Genomic DNA, 17,438 nt, shown 5'->3' on the forward strand with positions numbered 1-17,438 from the left:
CAGGCTCAGAGGAGTTCAATACCTTGCCCAAGTTCACAGAGCCAATAAGTGGCAGGGCCAAAGTTAGCAGCTAGGCTGCAGGTTATGAAGCATCTCAAAGATTTTATTAACCCACTCTCCTTAGGACCTCCCTTGACCACTTCCCCTTTCTCTGTGTCTTTTGTTTCTAGCCAGGAATTCTCTTTATTTGGCTTTTTTTTTTTCCATTGAAATTCTAGCAATCCAATCAATATCCTCCATTTCTTTTTTTCACCCACTACCTCAGGGTGATCCAAGAAGGGCCAGGAGGTGATTTCACCAGCCTGAACTCTCCTTTGGGAAGGGAGGTCAGAGGGGAGCCGGGAGCAGTTAGGGAGGGTTCTGTCAATACCATAAATGGTAGCTGGGTTTTTTCCTGCTAAAGCAAAATTTGGTTTTTTTACCCTATGTTTAGGAGCCAAAGAAATATCAAAAACGAATGAAATGGCACCAGTGAGCAACCGAACAAAGCTGGAGAGAGAAATGAAGTAAGGAACTTGGGAGAGCAGGTTAGAGTAAAGCAGGACATATGGCCCTTGAACCAGTCTTTTCATTTTTGTTCTCCTTTTCCTTCCCCGTGATCTTCTGTTCTTTCTTTCCCTAATATGGTTCCAGAGGCAGCCTCTGAAGCAACATTAATGCAGATGAAGATGATCTGCTATTGATCACATGAGGAAAGATTCAGATGTAAAGAAATACATCAAAATGGAATACAGAGAAGTAACCAATTTAGTATGTCAGCAGAGTTGAAAGCTTTTGAGGTTATAGGGTTTTCTGTGGCATAAAAATCTCAAATAAAATAAAATAATATATATTTCAGCTACCTTCAAACCCAAAGAACTCAAGCTTTTATTTTTATTTTTTTCAACAATAGCTGATCAAATGAGTTCTCAATAACTTTTGTTTCAAACCATAGTACCATTATGATCTTGTTTTTTTCAAAATGGGGCCATATCCTTCCAGGATGAACACCAGTACTAGGAGAATATAAATACATCCACTTTGCCTTGAAGCCAGACTGATCCAGTATCATGCTTCAAGAAGAAAATTCCTTATCATTTTTCAAATTACAGTGCTCCAGCATACTTTGATATTCATGACCCTTAGGCTTTTTGAAGTACTAAATAGCATATAATTGGTTTTTAAGTTAAAACTAACACTGATTAAGTTTAAGAAATTTTTAAGTTTTGCTGCAATTTTTTGGTGATCATTAGAGCCACCCTGGTATATGTAGGAATTAGGACTGAAAAAATGTCTCAGCCGTTGATATTCAGAAATTTAAGATTAAAGACCAAAAAAAATTCAGTTTAATCTTAGAGGCACCAGTATGATCACAGAAACTCTTTGAATAGATATTTATATAGCACTGGCTATATAGTGTAGTATATAGTAACTGCGGGACAATTTCAGAAACTCTAAGAAAGCTTCTGCTCTTCCTTTGGTTTCTTGATTTCTGAAATACAAATAAATCCTAATTCTAATGATGGCAAGAGTTTTTTTTATTGCTTTCCCTGGAATGGATTTTAATAGGGAGCAAATGAAGAGAAAGAACACTGTCAGGGAAAAGTATGAGGATAGACAAGGCTTTAGTGACACACGACCCACTAAAAATGTTTAGGCCCACCCCAAATCAATGAAGTAGTGATTCATTGATTTAAAAGTGGCGGATTGGGGGCTAGCCCAGTGGCGCAGCAGTTAAGTGCGCACGTTCTGCCTCGGCAGCCCGGGATTCGCCGGTTCGGATCCCGGGTGCAGACATGGCACCGCTTGCTAAGCCATGCTGTGGTGGGCATCCTACATATAAAGTAGCGGAAGATGGGCATGCATGTTAGTTCAGGGCCAGTCTTCCTCAGCAAAAAGAAGAGGATTGGCAGCAGTTAGCTCGGGGCTAATCTTCCTTAAAAAAAAAACAAAAAAGTGGTGGATTATTTTTGAGAGGAGTGAGGGTGGCCTTTTGATCCAGTATTTAACCAAAATATAAATCAGTGGTGTCTTAAATCCATATCGTGGAATATTTGCTCTCTCTCAACTCCACTGCCATGAAATAACGCATTACATTTGACAGCTGTATCTGCACAATGAAATTATTTGTGTACATCAAAATTTTGAATAATAAGATAACTCTATAATGACACAGAAATGATTATTTTTAGTTTTAGTTTTTTAGTTTTAGAGGCAAATATAAATCCTTGTATATCTTTTTATTTTGGAAATAAAAGAAAATAAAACATTAACAGATAGGCATCAAATACTAAGTAGAGTATCTGAGTAGCTAGCAGATGTCAATATCTAATATTTATTTTCACTTTAAAATTTAAAATACCTGTATTTTCTTTTCACATTTGTCTCCAGAATATCCAGTGCGGCAAGAGCATACATTGGGAAATACACATCTGCCTCCATAAAGACACTTTTGATTGCAAATTGCTGCAATACACAAATTTTTACAATTACCATCTTTTGATACAAATGCTTGTAACATATTCATTCTAGTGGTCTGAAGCTATTCAGTGACTCACCTACAAAAATAGGCATAAGAATCTATGAATGACCAGCTGCCCTCTTATCTTCCTGCAACCAGAGCATGCGAGTGCGCACACACACTCACACACACATCAAAAAACAAAACACCCAAAACTCAAAACAACACTTTTACAATTTTTGTTTTCTTTAGAGAGGAGTTTCAAATCAGTAGCAGAAGATAGCGCTTAGATTATAATTTGCTTTTTAACAATTTAGCAAAAATTTAAAAGAGACAATTCAGTACTGGCCAGTATATGGAAAAACAGGCAACTTTATATACTACCATTGGAAGTTTAATGTGAAACAACTCTTGGAAATTTTCTAAAGATTTTCACAGTCTGTACTAGGAATTTCTTCCTTAAAATCTCTCCCAATGAAATTTTTAAAAATCTATATCTATCTCACTATTTTTCAACATCTATCTATTTATCTATCATCCAATTATCTATCTATCTACCTATCATCTCTCTGTTTACCTACCCCCATATACAGAGAAAACGCTGATAATACTTAAAATAGTAATAACTTGTAAATAACTAAAATATTCAACATAAGGGGAAAGGTCAAGTGATTTACAGAATTTATATTATAGAACTTAATGTATCATTTAAAGTTATGCTTTTAAGGACATGGAAAATGCTTTTAAGTAATATCAAATTAAAGTAAGCGTAATATAAAATTATATGCAACAGTTACATTTTTCATGGGAGAGGTATCTGCTTCAATAGCTGATATTGGAAGCTTGCATAATTCAAGAATAATATTCTCTTTGGTATAAATGCAACATCGAAGAGTTACGTTTTCATCACGGCTCTTGTGTGAGGTTAGGCAGGTTGTGTAATGCCCAAAGCTCGACAGCAAAGGAAGCACCATTCACATCACAGACATCACAGATTTGAATATTTACTACAACAGTTTTCCAGCAGATGGCAGCAACACTTCTTGTTCAAATAACAATGTCAATAGTTTCCAGACAGTTGGAAATAAAGCATTTTGAGGAAGGGGACTTTTAAAAATTCACATAAAAGTGCTGCAAGATGCAAAAACAGGGTGCACATCTTCAGGCCGTGTTCAGAGTGCCTCAATCTACAATCATGGGAGCATATTTCCACATCAATGTGCTTTTAACATCTCCTCATTCTCTCTCATGGTCCACAGAGAACTCTCTCCAGAACGAGTAGCCCAAATTGAGGTTCCTAGCTCTTTTTTCTAGATTTTACCATATCTAACTTCCAATCAGAATTATTTATTTTCAAGTACATATTTCTTATGTAAGTACTAGCACTTAATAAATTCTTTGGTAATATTTTCCTAAGATGAGAAATGTATAAATTATGATAGCAATTACTAATAAAATAAAGTTTAAGAGTTATGAAAATTATATGCAGAGTCTCTGATACATGGAAACAGTTTGGTTCATAAGACACTGAAAAGCAGGGCAGGTATTTTTAGTAAAAAAGGCATGGTCATGTTGCAACTGTGTAATTTCAGTTTACAGTACACTTGAACCACCAGTTTTGGAATTACATAATTATCTATCATTTGAAAATATTTTTGCGAGATTTCCAATTTTTCCCATTAGGTTAATCTTCGTTAATATTTTAAAATTTTATTTCAGGTTTTCATAAATTTCCAAATTGTATAAAATTTGATTTTCCTCTGTACTCTGAGATCTCATCTTTGTAAAAATTTATGTCTAAAACCATATAAAAATATATTAAAATACCAAAATCTTAACAGAAATTAGTTCTATGTGGTGAAATTTGGACTGAATAAATTTTTTAAAGCTTTTTCATATTTTCTATGATTTCCATGATAGATATATATTTATACTATGAAAGAATATTTAAGCTGTATATTAAAATCCTCTGTGGCTCACCTGAGGGAATTTCATTGGCAACCCACAGACCATAATTTGGAATTATCTATGTCATACAAAATATTAATATATTAAGCCATACTTTCTTCTTTTAAATGGATATAAAAATGGAGAAGATTTCCTTTTATTTCGAAAACCATTATTTTTAAATGGATCAGCATGCTGGAATTTTTCCCTGTGGATTTCTCCTAATGCTATACTTTGTTTAATAATGCTAACAGATGCAGGATCAGAACATACAGGAGAAAACAATCCTGTAGGCTTACGTATTTGACATTGCACTCCTTCCCATGAGGCAGGACAATGGCATACATTGGGAGCAATACATTCACCACCATTCTTACATTTCTGAAAGCAAATAGCTGCAAATAGAAATATAAACAAACTAAAAATTTAATTTACTTGTCAAATCCTATCATAAACCACAAAAATTTTCATTAAGGTAAAAAAAAGGCAAACAGTTAAAAATCAATGATTAAAGGATATTTTCCCTTAACATTTTATCAGGAACATTCTCCAATGTCACTACGTATTCTTGGAAAATGATTTTAATGGTTGTATAATATTCCACTGATTGAATGCATTGTGATTTAACTTTTCCCCAGCTGTTGGACATTTATGCTGCTTCTCATTTTTCACTCTAACAAATACACTATAATAGTATCATACAAATATAAAATAATACTATAATGCTGCTAATTTTAAATAACAATTGTATAAAAAGAAAAAAATGAAACATTTGAATGAGAGAGAGCTGCTATCATCTCAAAAACTGCCAGGTGTGAAAACAGTGGCACCCTACCTTGGGAGGTTCTGAAGTGGTTAGCCTGAGATGGGGCCAAGAAATCAGTAAAGAAATCAGGGAAAAAACTTTCCCCTGACCCCTACTTAAGATTAGGAGATCAAGACAAAGATGCGTCATTTATCCAGGCAACTGCAGCGGACCGACTGGAAAACACAGTATAACCTCTTCCTCTGAAAGAATGAGTTCAGAGGATCTCTGACATTTTACTCTTTCCATTTCAAAAAGATACCTCCCAAAGTAGGAACAAATAAGCAAAAATAAAAACAAACAAACAAAAACAAGGAAAAATCTGCTTTGTGTTCCCATAAGGACGCAGCTTTAGCATTTAAGAGTATTCCTCTTACGTGTGCCGCATTGTTTCCCAATCCAACCAGAAGGACAAGAGCAAATGTTTGGTGCCACACATTTTCCTCCATTCATGCACATGGGATCACAGATACCTTAAGGTAAAAGGATGAAATATCAGTCCTTAAATAGCAATAGTTTTGCTATTTAACGTGTTCGCTTTACTTGTAGTTGGCAAATACATTTAGTGGTGTCTTACTTTTTTGGCATCTCCTACCAGTGTATCCTTCACGGCAGGTGCACACATTATTTCTCATGCAGTGGCCACCATTCTTACAGGGAGGGTGACAGATAGCTGAAAGAACACATGGCAGCAGTCTGTGAATATTACATATTCCATTATTATATATTACATATTGATCACGTGCTTGTTATCTATGGGGCCATAAGGCAGAGAAATGTGCTCTTGGAATAAAAGATCACAACTGCAAGTCATTAAAACTGTCCTTTCTAAATCATAAAATACAATGCTCATAGCTATAACCCGCTAGTGGGTTAGCACAATTTGAAATGTATTGGTGAAGTGTTCATGACGAATGGAGTCTTTGGTATTATGGTGCACGTATTATGAACCTTATCTTCTGTTTCACCATACTTTGAAATAAAGAGTGAAATGGTCTGGGCAAAACCGAGAAAATAAGTCAAAACCTAACTCAAAATAAGAATGAATCTGTTCCTGTGGAAATTAGAAAAATCTCAACAATCTGTCACATGCTATTTAGAAGATACTTCTAAATTAATGTCTGAAAACCCACGGAGGTCACGAAGGCAGCAATATATATTTGACTAACTCCTGTGAATTCTTGGTAAAAATCTTTTTAACAATAAATCCTTGGCATTTTGGGGAATATATATTGGATAATCTTGAATACACTGTACTAGTATCTTCTATGTATATGATTTTGTTCCATGGAATCCAGAAGTTAATATTTATCGCTCATGAGAGGATTATTATTGCTCTATGTTTCTTCCAGATATGACAATTAAATGCAGTTATTTAAAAAATAATAATACATAAGCAAACATGCCTGGAAATTTTTAAATTTAATTTTTCCCTAAATAATAATTAAGTGGATTTAAGTCTGTATTTTAAAAATGAATGTCAAATTAACTGGTTTCGGTAACAGAGCTGTTGCAGACTGACCCCTTTAGAACTAGATCCATCATTAATAACTGTTTTCTTTATTTCCAAATACTGTAAGGAAAATTCAACTGATTTCCAGTGGGTTTACAAATGAAAATAATGTAGCACTTTATGTAACAATATAATTGAATAATTTTATCAAATGGATAATTTCTACTATTTTAGACTACTTTAGTTAGTGCTTGAGTCTGCTTTCTCTGGCATTTTTTTTTTTTTTTTAAAGATTGGCACCTGAGCTAAGACTGTTGCCAATCTTCTTTTTTTTTCCTGCTTTTTCTCCCCAAATCCCCCCAGTACATAGATGTATATTTCAGTTGTGGGTCCCTCCAGCTGTGGCATGTGGGACACCGACTCAGTGTACCACTCGTCACTCATCAGTGGTGCCATGTCCGTGCCCAGGATCGGAACCAGTGACACCCTGGGCCGCGGAAGCGGAGCGCAGGAACTTAACCACTCAGGCCACAGGGCCAGCCCCTGCCTGGCATTTTTTATTGGTACTTTTTATAACAGGGAAATACTTTTACATTTTCTGCTTTCTAATCTTTATACAAGTTGATATTATTTCTATTTATTAGGAAAAAATGTATTCTTTCCATTACACAAACACCATAGGAAATAACTATGGTTAGAAATTTAAAACTAAAAAAAAAAAGAACAGAAGACCTATTTATAATGGGTAACCTTGCTATAATCAATATTCATCTACTCCGCAAAACTTGAGTGTAGAGATAAATATTACATTTAGACAAAAAAGTATACATAATTAAAGTAACATGGAGAAACAGCATAAAACTTAGGCTTGGTCATGCTCACCCCTATTCCTAATTTTAGGAAAAGAAAGGTTAGGAGAAAAATCTACATTCACACATATATTTATGAGATTCTCTAGGCTTCAGATGGATCTTCCATCAAACTCCAAAGACAGCCAAGTAATTCAGCCTCACTCTCCGTGTGGAATGGGCTCATGGCACTCAAGGGATGAAGGAAATTGGAAGATGTATTTAATCATCTCTCCAGCCTCACATTTAAAGCTTTGCTTATTAATAGAGTAGTTTAACTCTTTCATGATGCTTCTAGCTCAATTTTTCTCTTCCTATTTTGAAATCTTTTAGAACACAGTATATGTTCCCCATATTTACCTCTAATCATGTTCTGCCTAATTTCTTCAATGGTCTTCCAAGTGTGTACCATCTTCCCTTCCCATCATGTGAGCTCACATAAGGCTCACAAGGGGATGTGATCTAATAAGAACAAAGACTGTGTTTTTTTCTTCTGCATCTTCTGTAGCATGTCTTAATGACAATAATACTATTACTTAATGCTACTAGCCGTGTGCTATCTGTATGTGCAGGTGGTCCACTCTATGTCTCACCTGTGCCTCACAGCAACTGTCTAGTTCAAATTTGAAACTCAAGAAGTCTGCGGTCTGGAGACTTTAAGTACATTTTCAAAATCCATGCCGGCTAGGAAGTTGTAGAGACTGGTTAATTCCAAAACCTGCCAACATGACATGTATTCAATAGATGATTTTTAGTTCAACTTAATAATTCAGAGATTTCACTCCTTTCCCAGTTAAACTGCTGACATAAATTTTAGAGGAGAACTTTTCTTACTATATCTTTCATCTACTGCAAATAGCATGAGAGATGTAAGCTTTCCGTTTTCTCCTTACATTCTCCACTCAAAACTACACTATAACTCATAAACTTGGATTTAGACAGTCTCCTAGTTTGGAAGATTTTCCTTAACTTAGTCCTTACTTCTTTCCATTTCACAAACTGATTTCTTAGAGGAAACCTGATTTAGAGGAACTCTTTCCCTATGCCAATATATTTGGTATCAGAGTGATGATTTGTTCTCTGCCTCAATTGCAACCTAAGAATCCTAGCCAACCTCCAAACGAAAGAAATGGGATTAAATCAAAGTGTGACATGGCAGGGAAAGTACAGATTTTAGGATTTAAATTATGACATAGTCTCACATGCTTTTACTAAAAATCTACACTATATTCTGCATAAACTCAAAAATATGAAGATGCAGAAAATACATTTTGAATTTCATTTATTGACATTAATTCATGACTATACTGTCAGCCTCAGGAAGCGCCCATTATTCTGAAAAAACCTGTAGCATTAACTATATGAGGGAAAGTGTTAAAATAACAGGCCATGAAGGGGAAAAATGAAGCATCTTTATGTCTCCATGTCACCTTGCATAGCGCCGTACATAGGTGGCTCCTCATAAATGCTTAATGAAACAAGTCGAGAGAGATCATGAGATAATAGTGACATTAGATTGACCACAAATCAAACATTTTTGCTGTGAAGACAATAAAAATGACACCATTCCATTACAATAGACTGAAAAGGAACTTTCCCTATTTGTTTCACACCTTAGTCCTACAAAACCGCACAATCACCAAGGTTGTGAGCCTAACATATGTTGAATAAATATAACCATTTTTCACAATAACTCTGATCTGTTTCTATGAAGTGGTCATGTGGTGGCTAAATCTGTAACATCACAAGAAGAAAAATAGAGAAAAAAATAAATAGCATCTTCCCTTTTGAAACTCGTCTCTTTGTGTTTACTCAGAGCTCTGTTTATGTCTAACTTTCCCTTTGCCTTTTATTTATAAAGAAAGAATAATTACCATTCTGACACTGTGCACCGAAGAATCCATTTTGACAGAGGCAAGTGTTCGGCTTATTACAGGAACCACCATTGAGGCAAACAGGGTCACACAAGGCTAATGAACAGCAGGAGGGAGAAAGACCATAAAAGTTTTATTATTTAAAAAATGAAAGTGGCACAGAAGTACAAATGGTGATACTGAAATATTTTATTTTTACTGCAAGTAAAACCCATAACCTATAATTAATTAGACTTTGCCAAACATAAGAGGAATGAAATAACTGGTTAATAGCTTTGAAAATCTGTTCATTAAGTTGACAAATAATATCAAGCTAAGAATATGGAGGCTACAACTGAATTCAGAATGCCCTTCTTAAGCTGAAAAAGTGATTGAAAGTTAGGAGAAGACATTTCAACAGCACGAACAGGATGGTCTGTAATCTGCTCAAATACATGTGGCCATATGTACCTCTTGAAGTCTCCTTCCCAGTTGGAATAGGAACACGGCACTCAGTCCTAGCACACTAAAAACATTCTTTGTTTCTGCTTCTTTATATTTGTTATACTTTGAAAGGCACCCCCAGCTCCATTTTTCAAGCCAGATTTTAACCATTCTTCAAGGTCTACCTCAAATACTATTTTCTTCCAAACTGCACTTACCAGAATTTAATTTCTTTCTCCTCTGCTTCCAAGGAATTGTGTATTTATTACATTACTTATTAGAACCCAACTTGCATCATAGTCTTTTTTTATAATTGCGTCCCATGTCTTCTTCATTAATGATATACTACTTGAAATGAGGGCAAAAATCAAATTGATCTCTGTTTGCCTTTGCATCATGCTTCACACATAGTTAGCAAGCTGGAAAGGCTGAGTTACATTTATGTTGAGAAAAGTTATTAGATCAAAAGGGATTGAACATAGAAAATTGCAAATGCTGCTGCCAAGGAAGTAAGTCTTATGCTGTGATAAATAAATGGGATAATGTGATGGTGTCCGCTTAACTCAGAATTGCTTGAATGTTTAATGAAATAGGATATCTGTGTTATAACAAAAAAAAACTTGAAAGAGATCTAAAAGATGCAACAGAGATATGTTTCTCTCTACCATAAGACAAGTAGATGAGGGAACTATAAAGGCAAAAAAAGAAAAAGTGTTGGGTTGGATAATGGTAAAGCTGAAACACACTCCGTGGTCCAGAATATGAATGAAGATGAAAGATAGGGTTTTAAAAGTCTGTCTGAAATAAAAACTTCATAGCAATCTTCTCAGACTAGTTTTATATTTTTGGGTGCAAGTCTTTAGGACATTGTGCATTTTAAATTCCTTTTAACTGACATAGTCATTGAAAATATTTCTGATTTTACCTGTGCTACAGGTGGGTCCATACCAGCCAGGCTTGCACAGGCAAACATCTGGTGTAAGACATTCACCTCCATTTTCACAGTGCCTGTTACAAACCACTAAGTTCACAGAATAAAAAGAAAAGGAAGGTAAATTAGGCTTGGAATTGGTCATATTATTGGCGGTTTCCTAGCTGGCTCATAACTGCCAATCACATTCTCTAATGAATAAAATCAGAGAGAAAGATAAAAATAATTTATCCTTTGGCATTAAATGGTCTCCAATTCTCACATTCAGATATATATATATATATTTGCTAATAGAGATGGGGAAAGTAGAAAATCATTGAGCTGAATGGTAAACAAGATTTGACTATCTGAGAAAATCGTCAGTTACTGATGAAAGTAATCATAGACATAATTAAACAAGGTAGATTTATATGCAAATCAACAAATTGGAATTGTTATCTCAAAGAAATGGTCATGGATAGAGTCAAGAAGAGAGTATGCAGAATGATAACCGTCGTAATAAATCATGAATGTATGTTTTTTACTTAGGATTTGGGTTTATCTCAGCATTAGAGCCATCAACTATCCAAAAGAACAACTTCATTATATTAGACTGCAAGAGAGCTTTGCTTACTTGTTTCACATCTTGGTCCTACAAAACCATAAGGACAAGTGCAGAGATTGCCAGCCAAGCAGGTGCCACCGTGTAGACAAGGTGGGCTGCAATGTTCTGCAAACACAGATTATGTTAGTAAGTCAGCTCTTAATTAAGAAAAAAGTCAGTTTACATTTATGAAGCACAGCCACAATGAAACTTTATTTTAAGAGTAATTTATAATAAACTCAGTTCTCTTTTACTATAAAATTTACTTCTGGGAGATTGACTATATGAATTCACACTCTGAAAACACTCACAAATTATCAGCATGTTTTGCTTTATAAAACTTTTGGCTAACTGGATGAAAATAATGATCTTAGTTTTCACCTGAAAAGTAAAACTTGGACTTATGCATTCCTGCCCTACAAATAGAACAATTTTATATTTCCATGATTATTTTCATATGCCATTAATATTGAATGTTTGCTAGTTCATTCTAAATTTACTTTAATTTGTTAATGTGCCTTGCCTTGTCATGAAAGCATTTAACATGGCTCTCAGTTTATTAATAATTAACGATTTCTTCTTGCTGTCTGATATCTTCTAATTATCGGTATTTAACACTTCCTTGGAACCACGTTTGACACGTCACTCAATAATCAGGAATCCTTTGCTTGACACTAAAATATTTATAGGGATATGGTACCTTATAACTAAATCTCAAAAAAGTATTTCTTTAGATAACTTTACCAAGGACGAATAAGCTTTTGCTCTTTGGGTCTCTGATTTTGAAAATTTAAGTTTTTAAACTCTTCAAATTATTTTTAATAAATGTTTAAAAAAACTTAGACTCCATCACCAGCATTAATGAATATATATTAGTATATATACAGTAAAGCTGAATTATCTTTAAAAAGGTTTCTAAGAGAAGATTGTTTTATTTTGGCTCTATTATTTGATTTTTAATTTGAATTATCACCTTCATCACAGGTTGCTCCACCACGCCCTGGGGGACATTCACAAACGTTAGGCTTAATGCATTTTCCATGGTTTTTGCAATCAGGATGACATAGAGCTGTATAAAATAAAGCTCATGGTTTAGAAATCTCAATTATCAATGAAATTCACTGTGCAAACTAAGGAGTGCTGTACGTACCAGTTTGGCAGTTGGAACCAGCGTAACCAGTTTTACATTTGCATACGTTGGGGGCAACACACTCCCTGCTTTTTCCACATGGGTGTCTACAAATGGCTGCAAAAACCAAGGGAAAAAGGCTGAATTGTTGATACAGCGTATACATGTTGCCTGTAGACTTAGTTATAATAAAAGTAAACCTCTCTGAAATTTGAAAATTTTGATATTGTTATCCACAATAACCACTACGTTTATCCATAAAATTATTTTTCCCTTATATTTGTTTTACTACTAGATTGGCTGAGGAAAATGATTAATAGAGTAAGAAAGAAGTACCATATGTGGTAATTATTCTGATAGCAAAACCTGATATCAGGGATGGCTTCTAACCACAAGTGGGATTACAGTCTTTTTCAGAGGGCAGATGTTTTGGCTACTTAATAATTAGGTAAATGTTGGTGAAGCCAGGGAACATGGGGATTTCAAAGAGCAAGATACCAGGAACACACCGTAAGCTTATAGGTTTGTATTCCTTAAGCTTCTCTAACAACCTGATATATTCTAACTGGTAAGCATTCAACACTTCCTGAGGCAAGTGAAATGCATGACATTGTTTTGTTTTATTTGTTAATAATAAGGAGTTTTATGTTATAAACATTTAAGTATTGAAGATTTACTACCATTAGTCCTACAGAAAAAAGAAAAAACAAATTTCCTCTCTGTAATACTGAGAACAAAGGAACACTCCAACAGCTCTATGCTTAAGCTGGTCTCAAATAAATCAAAACACAAACCAAACAAAACAGTAAGAACAACACAAAATAGCTTCCATGTTGTCAAAGCCAGAAATTTGATTTGCATTAGAGAAAACAATGCTGATAATTGTGAAAAGAAGTAAACACTCTTTTCAAAATTAAAGTGATGCCCAACTTGTTTTCTTCTCAAGAGTTGGAGGAATTACAGAGAAATCTAATTTATGCAAATAAGGAAGTATGCCAGATTTAGTCATTTAAAGTGCTAAATACCCACTGTGAGCTAAAAAGAACCCAGACCACATTGTTATTTTCTTTCTCTAGCTGCTTAATGCCAGGAAAGTCCTCAACCCTCTAACTCTGCTTTCTCATCTGTAAAATGGGAAAAATAACACCCAACATCTGGAGTTCTTGTGGATTATGTGACATAACTGATAAAGAATTTTTCCACAGACCTTGGAACACAGTAGGTACTCAATAAATATATTTATAATATATATTATATAATTATAATACTATATAATATTAACATTATTTAAAAAAATCTCAGAAACACTAGTTTTTATGTTTTTTGAAATGTGAAGAGAAAACACACAAATAAATTGATAAATTGAATAGAAATGAGTGAAATAAATGGAATAAGCAGAAATTAATAAATAGAAAAGAATATTTTCTAAATTAAATGTAAACTACATAGTTTTCTTTATATCTTCTGAAGAGTTGCCATACTACCTCTGCAATTGATACCATCTCCGTAATACCCAAAGGGGCAGCGTCCACATCGGAAGTGACCATCTGTGGTTGGCACACAGGAAACACCAAGAAAGCAAGGTGATTCAGCACAAGTTGATAATTTGGTCAATCCAGGCTTTTCTGGCAAAATAGCGATTGCTCTAGTAACTGATGATGCAAACTCATTCTTATACTGTGTGTAACTTTGGGTAGACCTGTTAGTTGAAGAATTATACCCTCTTGCTTCTGTTTGGATGGTGCCCTGGATAACAGCCTTTACTTCACCATGGAAGCTGTTTAGCTTGGTGCGTAAAGAACTATGATTGTTCACAGGAACTTCCCACTCATCCAGGCTGAGATTTGTATTGAGGATATGATCCACATATTCAAAATCTGATATCTGATGGGAAATAGGCTTCTCTGAATTATTCATTTGAGTTGTAACTGATTTTAATGAGAAGAGTGCAATGTCGTTGGTTGTGTCCGAGAACTTTTTGATAGTAGCAGGACTATGGGTAAGGCTTGTACCAATTAGTGAATGCTCTGTTGATGATGGCTGAAATTTTATATCTAAAGTGCCAAAAAAGAAAAAAAAGTTAGTCAATAACATTTATTACTGTTTGGCTCTACCCACAGTATTTAACATTAAGTAATTCATCCCTTCATTTAATGTCTGTTAGATGTATAACACTATACTAGGAGCCCTGCAGTAATAAGTCATCACACAGTTCCCGCCTCCAAGGAACTTATAATCTATTTGGATACACAAGATAAGACAGAAGGTTAAAGAGTATAAAAGTTAAAGAAAAATAACTAATAACTTTATTGAGTTAGAAATAGCCAACAAACATTTATTGACTACCTAATACACATCAGGTTCACAGCAAAGGAGAACACAGCCCCATCCTTGAGAAACTCGCTGTTGTCAAGGACACAGACTTGTGAGCAACTCAACACAGCAACTGTGATCGCCGCTATAGGAGTGGCAGTCACAAAACCCATAGGAGCAAAGAGCGAACAACTAATTTCAGCTGGAAAGGGGAGGACAGAAACAGAATGCTTAGGTGAAAATTGTTTGGTAAGTTGGATAAATGCTATTTTGTATGAGAGGCAAAGAACTGTGGCTCCAATCATTTTACCCATGTGACAAAATGAGACTTTACTTCCCTATCTTTCTTGATTACTTAACTAGAAATTAAAACATGTTTGTGTGTCTTCTTTTTGAAGGGGGAGTTTCATCATTTTTTCTCTCTTCCAGGTACTTTATTTTCCTTATAACTCTTTTTTTTATTTCTTTGGTATGGAAAAGTCTAATTTTAGAGCATGGGCATACTTTAAGCAGTCACTAGACGTGTTTCCCTTTTACACTCTCTACCGCCAATGTAGGGTTTGATTTTACACCATTTTCATGCACAGTTCTTCTCAAAACCCTCACAATATGAGACAAGAAAAAACCAAACCAAACTCAATCAAAATCAGAAAAAGACAGAAGACAACAAACTAAAAACAAAAGTAAAAAGTAATCCTTAACATAACTGACAAACAGAAGCAAGGGCAATGGAAGATTTTTGGTAATTTTGAGGACTTCATAAAACCCAGACAGCACGTGGCTTCAGACTCAAACAAGAGTGAACCAAATATAGCCCCAACTAGAAATAAGAGCAAAGCAAGAAGCACAGTTAAGTGTCAACAAATAGAAAGAGCAAGAGGCCCTGGCCCATCAGTTCTCAGAGGAACTGATTAAGGCCCTGCCTTAGAACATCCGGGGAAGGTCAGGCCCCCCTCCCCCAGGCGCTGTGCACTGAAGGACTGTTCCTTCTCGTCCCAAACTGCCTTATGTGAACCTCTCCCTAGGAGAGGTTTTGGTATTAGGATTGGAGGAAAAAGTGGAGAAGAATCGGAATTAATTCTAGATTCCTAAAAAAAATAGCAGAAGAAAGGAAGGAAGGACAATTTATTAGCACCCGAATATTAGTAAAATACATTGTTTTATTTTGAAATTTAACATAATGACCTTCATGTTCATATTACAGCACATATCAGAAATATCTAAAAAATTACAAAATAGAAGAACTGTGAGTGGATATTTGCCTTACCAATATTAAGGTGTATTATAAAGCCAAACTAATCAAAGCAATGCATTACTGGCATAGGAAAAGACTGTTAGATTAAAAAAAACCATAATAACAAGCTCAGAAATATATCTCAATATATATGTGAATTTAATAAATAAAAAACATGGTATTTAGGAACCAGCCCAGTGGTGTAGTGGTTAAGTTCACGAACTACGCTTCAGCAGCCTGGGGTTTGCAGGTTCAGATCCCAGGTGTGGGACTGTGCACAGCTTATCAAGCCATGCTGTAGCAGCGTCCCACATGCAAAATAGAGGAAGACTAGGACAGACATTAGCTCAGGGACAATCTTCCTCAAGGAAAAGAGAGTGAGATTGGCAACTGATGTTACCTCAGGGCCAAACTTCCTCACCAAAAAGAAAAAGGTATTTAAATTCAGTGTGAAAAGTGTGACTTATTTTGCAAATGATAATACATAATTACTTATTCATCTGGAAGAAAAATAATATTAGACCTCTCATTTCATAAATTAATAAATTCCAGATGGATTAAAAACTAAATGGAAAATATAAAATAATAAACATCATATAAGATAATTTAAGACATCACATGCATAACATAGAAGTTGGGAGATCCTTGTCAATGGAAGCTATAAATAAAAGCTGTAAAAAAAGATGCCTATATAAAATTTTAATATCCCTGCATAAAATGACAACATAGATTGAGGTAAGCCACATAAAAAAGATAAATTCAAGTACATGTTATGTAAAGGAAGATTGACCAGAATATAGAAAATATTCTTAAAAATCTACAAAAAGTCAAAGAAAAGTTATGAACAGACAATTAATAGAAAGGAAAATCTAAATGATTATTTGAAAAAAACAATTAAATAGATAACATTTGGCAAGTTCTATCCAGAAAAAAAAGAGTGGGAAGATACAACTAAAAAACCTTGGAGATAAGAGAAGAGAAAAAACTGCATATATGGAGAGAATTTTAAATTATACAAGAATACTACAGATAATTTTAAAATAAGTTGAAATCTCCATGAGATAAATGATTTTTTTGCAAAATATAAATGCTTAAATTGACTAAGAAAGAGGTAGATTAAGTGATAGAACAAATGCCATGAAAGTAATAGAAAAATAATCTAAAATCAACCCCTAAATGGTGCCAGGGCAGATGATCTAATGGAAAAAATTTACCAAATAATCAAGGAAAGAATATTTTACAAAACTGTTGCAAAGCACAGAAAGATATAGAAAGTTTTATAAATATTCAGGTAGTATTATCTTATAGATAATATTATTTGTGAAAATACATAAAAATTTTAAACAAAATACTGAGACAGCACATAAAACCTTGACCAGCTTAAACTATTTTGCTTCCTTATAGCAGGCTGTTGGTTAATTAAACTTTGCTCAATAACAGACAGCACTGTGCATGAAC

At 34.5% G+C, this 17,438-nt stretch overlaps 1 protein-coding gene across 1 annotated transcript in view; it reads right to left on the minus strand.

The window, feature by feature from the left end:
* Nucleotides 1-17,438, minus strand: part of VWDE (von Willebrand factor D and EGF domains) — a 68,946-nt gene that overhangs the window by 746 nt on the left and 50,762 nt on the right. The window contains exons 20-28 of the mRNA XM_046670202.1: nt 12,455-12,550; nt 12,278-12,373; nt 11,335-11,430; nt 10,716-10,811; nt 9,368-9,463; nt 5,770-5,865; nt 5,570-5,665; nt 4,687-4,782; nt 2,342-2,445 (exon numbers count right to left, since the gene is read on the minus strand). Coding sequence (XP_046526158.1) covers nt 2,342-2,445; nt 4,687-4,782; nt 5,570-5,665; nt 5,770-5,865; nt 9,368-9,463; nt 10,716-10,811; nt 11,335-11,430; nt 12,278-12,373; nt 12,455-12,550 — 872 coding nt within the window. The remainder of the gene's footprint in view (nt 1-2,341; nt 2,446-4,686; nt 4,783-5,569; nt 5,666-5,769; nt 5,866-9,367; nt 9,464-10,715; nt 10,812-11,334; nt 11,431-12,277; nt 12,374-12,454; nt 12,551-17,438) is intronic.

The sequence above is a fragment of the Equus quagga genome, chromosome 8 (genome assembly GCF_021613505.1).
Source record: "Equus quagga isolate Etosha38 chromosome 8, UCLA_HA_Equagga_1.0, whole genome shotgun sequence".
NCBI classification, from domain to species: Eukaryota; Metazoa; Chordata; class Mammalia; order Perissodactyla; family Equidae; genus Equus; species Equus quagga.